Genomic DNA, 10,748 nt, shown 5'->3' with positions numbered 1-10,748 from the left:
CTGGAGAAAGGCAGCGAGGCTCTCTAGGATCGGGGAAGCAGGCAAGCAGCAATTGCAGGCTTAAATAGACCTGTGCAGTAGTAGACTTTTTGGTCAGGTAAGTGTAGCAAAAAACAAAACAAAAAAAACCCCACACCTGGGAAAAAGTCAGTTTGGTTCAAACCAAAAGTGAATATTTTAAGGTTATTTTGATCACACACATACCCCAACATGCCCTTCCCCCCTACTCACACACATACACACTTTGTTTTGGACCCCCACATGTTCTTCAAACAAAAAATTCTTTGTTCAAACTGAAACAATCCCTTTTGGAGCATCTTTAAAATGTTTGTTTATTTTTTAAATCGGCCTATGCAAAATCAAGACTTGCTCTATTTCCTCTTGAAAGCATCTGGGGGGGGGGAGGAGATATGCAGTTTTCTAAACTTTTTCAAAGAGCAAATTTACAGTGTCAAAATGAGATGTTTCAACTTTTTAAATTCTCCCCTCCCTCCATTTTTTCAACAGGAATATATGCTAAATACAACCCAGATTTGGGGTGCAAGGAGGAAAGAGTCTTGCTTCCCCTTAAACTGCTTTCTTCAACAAACTTACCATCACAAATAAAACAAAAAATATTCACCCTACTCTCTATTTAAAAACCTGTTCTCCCAGCTATTTATTTCACCCAAGGTAAACTACGAAATAAACAAGCTTCCCCCCAAGCCCCAGTTATACTTCTCAAATGTATAGTTAGAATCTAGCAAAAAATATTAAATTCATGTATTTTTCTTCTTATTCAGGACTCAATCATCTCCTTACTTTTCTGAACACAAAAGATATCTAAATTTAGGTAAGACAGAATTTTAAAAGTCTTGTCTGCTGCAGAATTTTCAAACAAAACTATAACATAATGCTTCGGGGGTTTTTTATTTTAGCATCTCACAGAATACAGCAAAACATCGAATACAACAAGCACAGCAGAGTTCAAATGCATTGCAGAACTGGGTATAAAAGCTTTCATACAGAGAGGGGAAAACAACCTCTTGAAATGAAAAGTACAAAGGAAATAAATGGGGAACTTTAAAATTAGAAATGATGCAAATAAGGATCTACAAAAGGAACTTTTGTGGATTTGCTCTACTAGCGTGCAAAACGCACATAAAAAATAATACTTTGCAACCTCTATCCAAGTACCCAAAAGACTTTGATTAACATTCAATGTGTTAAACTCCACAGCACCTTCCAGAGGGAAGCTTCGGCCATTTTCCTGACACTGAGCAACTAAGTGACTTACCAAAGGCCACAAAGCAACTCTAGAACAGAGAAACCAGATTTGCCATCTTTCATTCCTGCAGTTCAACCACTAGACCATAGATTTTTCCCCCCTGCAATAACCGTTAGCTAAAAGTTTTTTAAAGAGCTGAAAAGCAACACCAACAAAGAGGCTTTGGCTGCTAGGCAGAAAAAGCTAATCCAAAAGCTGGTCTCCTCAGAAAAGACTCACTGCACTGGAGACTCCCTCAGCCTAGATCAGCAGTTCTCAACTCAAGGCATCCCTCAGAAAATGCCAGTTTTGCATTTACTCATTTTTTTGACTACATAAAAACAACAGAACAATTCTTCCATTTGGAAAGACCACAACAGGTCAGAATGTTTTTAACACTATGAACTCCTGTTTGAAACCTCTGGGTTTATCACGTTTCCACGTCTAATGGTGCTAATACCGCATGGCCTCCTATGGCATGCTGGAGAGGCACCTCAGGGTGTCACAGCACCCTAGTTTAGAACGATTCAAATGAAGGGAGAAATACGCTCCCTCACCCCCTCTTATTTTGCTTAGTGACCCAAAGTCTCCCTCCCCACTTCAGAAAGGCCTATTTGATATGCCCAGATGTCATGTACCTCAGCCCGTCATGGAAAGTCTATAAGCCCCATTTAAGAAGGGAGGACACTGGAGACATACCAATTAATTGCTTGGGACAACAAAAAAGAAAACAGGGATGGGAGTGGGGGTTAATAACCAGGGCATCAGGAGAGGGACACCAAATAAAGCACACTGGCTAGCACCCACTGTCCCCTAAAAGAGTAGAGGTAGCCTGTGGACACCAACCAGTGAAACTCTGTCTGGATACATGAGTGGAGAAGTGCCCACCCCAGAAAGGAGGAAAGAAAACTCTCACACATCCAGCTACCCAAAAAACACCTGTCCTATTGGGAACAGAGGGATGGATCTGGGCTAGCCAGTGAGACAGTGCTGCCCTGACCCGATGAAGAGTCTTGCATAGGAAACCTTGTCTAACTTGGTCCAATAAAGCCCAGCATGCCATAGGCAGATTAATGCACAGGCCAAATCCATGAGTCAGTCCAGAACCATAAGTGACCCTAAACCGGCAAACATCTTCCTCCCCACCTGGGGCTTCAGATGTTTCCAAGGTCTTTAGCAGGCATCCTACATGCAGGGCCAAGCCCAGAGGCTTGGGGTTCAGGTGCCCCCAAGTTTTGCTTGCCCTCAGCCATATGGCCACAGGAGCAAGCTAGGGAGGAGCCTTCCATTTCCATAAAGTGGGCGTTAAGCCCCAAAACCTTGGCAGGAACTAACCATGCCAGAAGAGCAGTTATCCCTGTGCATGCTTAAGGAAAACTGCCTTCATGGACCCAGATACACGGTGTTTCCCCCACACACCTGGCAGGCAGTAGCTCCGCACTGCCAGCCCCGGGAGTGGGGAGGGGCAGCACATCCTACTTCGGCCACTGATCCTGCTACTCTGGCTGGGGATGGAGCCCATAGCCGTGGGGCAGAGGCCCTGGGTCCAGGGCCCCAATGAACCACAACCCACCCCTGCAGCACCTAACAAAGCCTCGTCTCTCCTCCCTCCACTTTCTTAGCACCCTGGCTCCAGACAGCAAGGAACGCGGGAGCTAGTGGATTTAGAAGCTTTCCCTGAGCCTCACATCACCCAACCCCCCCTGCACCCCCCAGGTAGGGCGAGCGCAGAGCTGCTTCTCCCCCCGCCCCCAGCCGCCTGCGGGGAGCCCACGTCTCATCCGCAGAGGAGCAGCCACACACGGTCGCCTCCAGCAGCCGCAGAGAGAAGAGCGGAGCGGTGGGGGGGGAAGGGAGCGCGGAAGAAAGCTGCGGAGAAGAGAGACAACAAATTCAAACTGCAGCTCTGTCCAATGAGGGAGGCGGGGCGGGGACATACAAATATCCCCAGGGCTCGGGGAGCCTATGCTGCGCAGATCCACCTTAAGCCTTCCCCCGGCAGCGGTGCTCGGGCCCGCTCGCTGCAGCACAGACTCGTCGGGGCGGGCCGCTGCCAAGCCCGAGTACAACAACAAGCCCCAGCAGGGCTGGGAGGGGGGAGCAGAGCGGCCCCCCCGCACACACTCCGGTTCTTGCTGCTCCCCCCCAGCCCAGCTCCTAGGGCACCGCTGGGCTTTGCAAAGCACGCGCCTGCCGGCGCTGCCCCGGTAGCGGGGCTCGGCGCTGCGAAGCGCGGCGCCGGGATGGGAGCGGCTCCAAGCGCAACGCCATGATTGTTGCAACACTTTTCTGCCGGGGGGGGGGGGGGAGAGGGATCGGGGCATGTTCTAGTGATGCAATCCTCGCCTCTGCGCCGCGGTCTCCCCGCCGGTGCACTGGAAGCGGGGCACCTCCCCCCCTACGCAGGAAGATTGTGCAGAGGGAAAGAAAAGAAATTTTTTTTTTTTTTTTTTTTTTGTTTTTGGCTGCAGGGAGCTGCTGCTTCGGGGCTTCTAGTCACCATGCTCCGATCGCCGATTCCCGCCCCGCTACACGCACACCACACACGCACATTCCTGCCCTACACGCACAGCTCACTCCCCCACCCCCCCCATACAGACACACACACACACGCACCTGGCGCGGCCCAAGTGGCCGCGACCAACCCTTGGCGGGGTTGCGGGGCCCGGATCCCAGCCCGATCCCGGGGTACAAAGTAGGGGGTGGGGAGGGCTTTTGGCCACTCGCCATCGAAAAGGACTTAAAAAAAAAAAAAGAAGAAGAAAAACAGCCCCGCGCTGACCACTCCCTTTCTCCAGACCCGGGGCCAGTCCATGGGTGGCTGCTAGTAAATAGCTGCTAGTGCACGAGCGATTCATAAATCCGGGCTTGGACGCTGCGCTTGCTCCCGCGGGGGAAGCGGCCGATTCCCCCCCCCCCCTCGCCCTGCGGGGGAAGCACGAGCCGAGGCTGCGGGCGCGGGGGGAGACCCAGCTCCGGGGGATAAACACGGGGACCCCTCGCTGAATGGGGCTTGGCTACAAGGGGTGGGGAGGCTGTGCCCAGCATAAACTTGGGTGCTGGCACGGAGAGACTCGCCTCGCCCCGTTTTCGTAAGGGCTACCAGCCGCCGTGTGATCCGGTTTTGGGACCGGGGCGGGCCACACGATCCACTCCTACGAGGCCAAAGTGGGCAGGAGTGTCACGCACACAGCCTCAGTGAGAAAGCCCCTCACAGCTTGACCAGCCTGTCCCTGGGTGGGGGAAATTGAGGTACAGCCTCGGTCCTGGGGGAGGAAAGGGATCCCCATCAAGGTTTGAGATGAGCAAAAACCAGTTTGCACGTGGGCTCCAGCACCGCTGTCAATAGACAGCTTTTCGGATGTGCCCTGAGATAGGGCCACCCAAGCCTTGATTTCACCTTCCTCTCCCCTACTGCAAATCATGTGCATAGGAGCTGCCTTCCTTGTCACGAGATGATGCAGCCTCTACAAGTTTGGGGGTCAAAAAGGTGAAGGGAAGATGAACAAGAGGCTCACCTAACAGCAGAGCTGCTTCTACGGGTTTTTGTGCTTTCCCCAGGAAACTGGCTTTTCAGGGCACCTTGTAATGAGTCTAATTTAAAATCAGGTGAAAAGCATTAGCCCTAATCTAAAACCACCTCTGGTTAGGGCCTGATTTGTCCACTGATTTGCAATCCCTCCAAACCCTGTCCTATGCTAAGTAGGGTGCACTCAGTACTCTGGCTTGGTCCTCATTTGCTCCTAATGGGGTTTAACAAAAGAATAGTCCCATGGTTTTTAATGGGGTTGCTTAGGTAAGTAATAATAATAGAGCACAATCATAGTTTATAGGATCTGGACCACTAGGTGTATTCTTGATTCCTACTTTCTAATGGTTATCTTTCTGAGTGGGGAGAACACCCTTGATCTGTTTGCTCTACAAACAGGGAGACAATTTAGAAACCCAAACATCATAAAAGCAAACCCAACTGCTTACTTAATACAGCCAATTTAATTGTAATAGTTGTGTGTGCGCACATAATACCCTCCTTGGGCTGTATTCTTTTTGGACAAGGATTTTCTCAGAAATGGGCACACGCTACACCTTATTAGGATGTTATGGTAAAGGGTGTTTTGAAAGACAGGTCAGGATTTGGTGAAAATCCTTTAAACCAAAAGAGATGGAGGAAGATGAAAGACACCATCCATGGTACAGATTGAGTGACTAACAATTTAGGTGTTACCTTTATTGAGTGAAATCAGGCCCAGCTTGGCCCATTCCTTGAGTATACGTGATCCAGGAAACATGAATTTGGATTTATATTTTAAATCTTGGGTTTTTTTATTAGAGTCAAGCAAGGAGATATTAACAAGGGGACTATTTCAAGCACTCTCGTTTTTAAATCAAGTGGCGTAGCTAAAAAGTTAAATTCCCCCATTTTAATTGAAGAGGCTGAGGGCATTTGCTGCTCAATCATAAGAAAATTATTGTTGCCCATGTTGTGACTTTAGGGGTGAAGAGTGTCTGTAGTCTGATGTATCTTGTTTTATTGAGGCTCAGGAATAGATTCTCAGAAGGAAACTGCAGCATTATTTGTCCAAATGTATTTCTTCTTGTGCCAGGTAGAGGGGAAATTGAAACACCAGAGAGCATGTCTCTTATATATGGCACTTTTCTTTATTGATTGCTTGATGTGAAACAGTATCCATATGCAACTTTATTTCTTATGCATTACAAAAAAATATTAAAGTTGGCTCAGTCTGCAATCGTTTAAGCACAGCCATATTAATTAACAGAAAAAGGAAAAAATAAACCAAAACTAAAAATTCTACCAAATAGAGCATTTACAAATGCACAAAAACATGCCACTTTGGCTTTATGGGGAAAAATATCCTTTTCTAGATTAAAAAAATCTTTTAACATAAATAAGTTAGTATAATTTCTCAGTGTCTTTACAGAGTTATGTACACAGGTACACTTCAAACTTTTTTTTATTTTTACATACAGATACACAGGCAATGTAGAAATACTGTTTAAAGATGTAGTATCCCTTTTCAACCAGGAATATTAGGAAGCTGGGTAAGATCAGGAAAAAAAAAGAAAAACACAGTATTCTAGTTTTGAAGTATGAACTCTACCGATTCATTTGGCAACATTCAAGCAATGCTACAGATGGGACAAATTTAAAGAATTTTATAGTAGTTCTACTGGTTTAAGGGATTTAAGGAGTTCCAGGAAGAATAATATTAATAAAATAATAAACTTTTTGTTGCTACATAACGGAAACGTCAGAGCTCCCACCTCTTTTTTCAGCTTAATGTAATAAGTAAAAACTTCACAAGCAAGCTATAATGGCCTGCTGAAACCAGTGTTACCATTATGGTGCATTAAAATAAAAAGGGGGGGAGGGGTTGGACATTGTAGAACCCCATTTAAAGGGACAATACATCTTTAAGTGATAAAAAAAAGCCTACACTGCTTCTTCTCTTCATACAGTTCTCCCCTTGCTACCTTGTGAAAGCAAGTTTCAGTCACTCACCTTTTTCCACTCCCTCCCCTCCCTCCCCCCCCAAAAGGTTTATGTGCTACATAAGGTAAAAACTATATACACAGGTAGTACAAAGAAGCAAATAAGGAAACACCTAATTGCACAATGCTACATCCAATGCTTTTAGAGGCAGATCTTTTAAGAGTGCCTAAAATTTTAGTGTTATTGTTTTGTTTTTTTTTGTCGTTTTGTGTTTTTTTTTTGTTTTGTTTTTTCTTCAGTGCTTGTACAAGATCTCCATCCCATGGAGAATCAACGATATGTATTTTTTTTTATTAATTTGTAATAGACCTTTACATCTCCCTGGCTTCATCCACCACTGGGGCATCCAGATGAAGGAGGAAATGCAGATGAACTCTGCAAGGAAAAACAAGGGCAGGTATTAGCGGAGGGGGCTGGGAGGGAGGCAGCTTTACTCCGAAAGCCCCCAGATCGAGGGCCGCAGTTTTGGCCCCAAGCTTGTAAACGGGTGTGGTGCCAGGCAGGGGAACAGAGGGGCAGAGCCCTGTGGAAAAACAACACACCCGAGGCCGCCTCCCCCGGCCCACGGAAATGGGAGTGGTTCCCTCCGCGCCTGTAAACAGGGCTCGGACACCGAGTCACCAGGTCTGTGGCGCTCGGCTGCGGGAGGGGGAAGGGGAGCCGGAGCTGTTTTCGCGGCCGGTGCGCGGGGCGCCGGCGACTCCCGAAGCTCCCCGCCCCGAGGGAGCGCGCGGGAGCACACAGACGAGAAGAAAAGCAGGAGCCCTCTTCCCTCCACACTTAACCCCTTGGTGCGGCCGCTCGCCGCGGCTCCGCTTCCCCTTCCCTCACCCAAATAAACAGACAGTAGTAGTGCTATTTGCATACACATCATGCTGACGTGTTCCTGGCCCCGTTTACCCCAGCGGGGCTCATTTGTGCTCACTTCTGCTTTCCAGCTTCATCTGCTCGGCACCGAGCATGTCTGTAAACCTCCCTTTTTCTTAAAAAAAACAAACCAAAAAACCTCGATTCCCTTCAAACCGCCAGCCCTAGCCGTCCCAGCCCCTGGCTGCTTCAAAAAAACAAACTCATTAACCCCCTCGGTGCCCTGGACACTCACTACGGTGCCAGCGTATTCAAAATCATCAGCATCAAAATTAGAAGTATAAAAATAATAAATATCAAATAATACACACACAAATAACACTAGTGATGATGATGACCATAGTAAGAAGGGTGCCATCCTATTAAAATCATCATCATCATCACAACAATAATAAAAGCAGCATAAAAATAATAACCAAAAATAATACACAATAAATAATACACATAATGATAACAATGATGATGATGATAGTAAGTAGAAGACATGTTCTGCCCACCCTGAATTTCAATCCAAGTGCTCCCCTTACTTTTTCTCCACTCCTTACTGACTTAAGAGATCTCACCCTGGCTTGTTTGCTGAGCCAGAGACAATGCTAACATTGTCAACCAGCTAAAAAACAAGAAAAAAACCCAAGCAGCAAACAAAAAGGGGAAAAAATACTTGTCGTTTGACTTTTTTTTTTTTTTTTTGGAGCGAGCCTGTTTTGAAACTCATTTTGCCAGCATCTTATTGGGAGAGGAGGCCTCAGCACCTTCTAGCCAAGTGACCCAAGCCACCCCAGCCAGGTTCTTGTGGATAAACAGCCTACAGCCAGGACTTGCTTAGACACCTCCCCCCCTCAAAAAAAAATCTCTCAAGGTTGAGCACAAACAAAATGCAGTTAATATGGCCAGCCTCATCCAAACCCCCTTTGGAAATGCCTTCAAAGAGCAACACACACACACACACACACACACACACACACACACACACGGGCAGGAGTGACTCCACACTTCCCTGCCTGTTCAGATCCGCTATTTCTTTGGGACACCAACATCCTAGTGGGAACCCACCTACACAGTTCACGTTTGATGTTGTCTTGGGCTGGATTTCTTGGGCGTTTGCTCCACTGTGCTGGCACTGTGGGAGTCTTCTGAGACTTCTTCTTCTGCTGTGTTGGCTCTTTTATTCTGAGGAGAGGAGTCTGGGGGGGGCAAAAAAGGGGGGGGGAACCTGGTGTTAAAATACATTTCCTGCTAGATATGCACTCACAGGACCCAGGGTACAGAGAAAAGACCAACCCCCCCCCACCCCCCTTTGACAAGCCCCAGACTGGATGGATGGCAGGAGAAAAAACATTTAAAAAGCTTAGGGGCTGAGTCCTTTCTCTGATTCAAGCAAGATACAAGGTTTCCTGTTTGGGTCGAAAAAGACTTCTCTCCATTTTGGTGCCCAGGGATGCTGTGATCCTGGGGCTGTTGCATTAGGAATCCCTGGAAGTAGAGCCGAGGGAGGGAGGGGACAAGAGGGGGGCAGATGGAGGGGCATCCAGCGTGGGTGGGGGCGAGAGGGGGGCAGACAGAGGGGCATCCAGCTGGAGCACCCAGCCTGGGTGGGGGGAAAACGGAGGAGCATCCAGTTGGGGGACTCAGGTGGGACAAGCCTTTTGCCCTGCAGCAGGGCCAGATGTGACAAAAATAATAATAAGTCAAGCGGATGTAAAAAGAATAGTAAAGTGGGTGTTGAAGGAGAGCGAGGCAGGGCAGACAGAGGAGCATGGGGGGGGGGACCCAGGTGGAAGGGCCAATGCCCCCGCGCCTTTTGCCGTGCATTAGAGGCAGGGGCAGACGTGCCGCAAAGAATAACCACTCAAGCGGGTGCCGGGGCAGGGCAGCATCCAGGGGCGGGTGCCGCTGGCAGGGCAGACCAAAAGCCCGCGCGGCAGGGCAGGGGCAGGTGCGCAAGGCAAGAAGAGGAGGTTGTACGTTACCGTCGGGGGCCGGCCGCTTCCTCTGCCCGGCGGCCGGGTCGGCGCAGGCGGCGCGCGGCGCGCAGCGAGTGTCCCCCGCGCCCTTGCCCTTGGGCAGCCGCGTCGGCCGCGAGTAGAAGTCGGGCGAGGCGCCGGGCTCCAGCGCCCGCCACTCGAAGCGGCCGCGCAGGGGCCGGTGGAGCTGGAAGTCGAAGTTCCACTTCCTCTGGCAGGCCTCCTCCAGCTCCTGCCGGTGCTTCTGCAAGTCCCTGCTCAGCTCCTCGTGATCCACCGGCCCGAAGAGGCTCCTGCAGGCGGACGGCTTGGGGTGCTCCGCCTGCCTCCCCTCCATCCGCTCCAGGGTCGGGCTCCCATTAGAAATGCGCACGTCGGACATGTCCCCCCCGCCCCCCTCTTGCCGCTGGGGGTGGCCGCGCCGCGCTCCCCCCCACCCCCCTTTTTTTCTTCTTTTTCCTTTTCTTTTGAGTGGCCCGCAGCGCGCTCGCGGCCCCGGCCAGCAATCGCATAAGCAGCCCCGCGGGCGGGGAGGGGGCGCGGCGGGGCCCCCCGGAGCAAGGCGGGCAGCTCCGGGCGCGCGGCGAGCGGCGGCCGGTGTCACAGGCGCGGCGTAGTAGCGGGGGGAGGAGGGGGGTGCAAAAGAAAGGCGGAAAAAAACAAGAAAAAGACGAGCCCTCTTCTCGCTTGCCCAATATGGCGATTGAAGGGAGGCTGACGAAGAAGAAAATGATTGACATTCCCAGTCTATTTAAACAGCGCCGCGGAGCCATTGGCTCCAGCGCGGGGCGCCGCCCCATCTGCCCGCCCGGCCTCTCCCGGACAGCCCCTGTTAAGGTGGCCCGAGCTGCTGTGCTAGGGGCAGGGAGGGGGGTTGCTTTGCTTTACCCCTGCCCCGGGCTGAAGGGAAGCTCTGACCCCCTCCTCCTGCCCTGCTCCTCTTCTCTGGGGGGACCCGGGCGCGGGAGCCCGAGTTACGTGTTGACCCGGGGCGGGGGGAGGCAGGCGGAGGTCAGGAGTTCAAGGAAAGCGCCCCGAGGGGAGCTGGGGGTTGCATGTGGGCGCCTCCTTGTTGTGTGGTGGGTGTCAGTCCCCACGGGCTCTCTCGGTGGCCACGCAAGGCTCGCTACTGACTTGGTCAGGTCCGTCTTGCCCCCGT

At 50.4% G+C, this 10,748-nt stretch overlaps 1 protein-coding gene across 1 annotated transcript; it reads right to left on the bottom strand.

Annotated features, from left to right (window-relative positions):
• Nucleotides 1–5,884: 5,884 nt before the first annotated feature.
• CDKN1B (cyclin dependent kinase inhibitor 1B) lies at nt 5,885–10,322 on the bottom strand. The gene is made up of 3 exons (XM_006265722.4): nt 9,596–10,322; nt 8,679–8,809; nt 5,885–7,133 (listed from the first exon to the last, which is right to left on the bottom strand). Exons 1-2 carry the CDS (start codon nt 9,969–9,971, stop codon nt 8,688–8,690), a joined length of 498 nt encoding a protein of 165 aa, XP_006265784.1. The 5' UTR covers nt 9,972–10,322; the 3' UTR covers nt 5,885–7,133; nt 8,679–8,687.
• Nucleotides 10,323–10,748: the final 426 nt, after the last annotated feature.

The sequence above is a fragment of the Alligator mississippiensis genome, chromosome 4 (genome assembly GCF_030867095.1).
Source record: "Alligator mississippiensis isolate rAllMis1 chromosome 4, rAllMis1, whole genome shotgun sequence".
In the NCBI taxonomy this organism is placed as follows: domain Eukaryota; kingdom Metazoa; phylum Chordata; order Crocodylia; family Alligatoridae; genus Alligator; species Alligator mississippiensis.
Note: the sequence above shows the minus strand (reverse complement) of the source record. Positions and strands in the feature narration are given on the sequence as shown.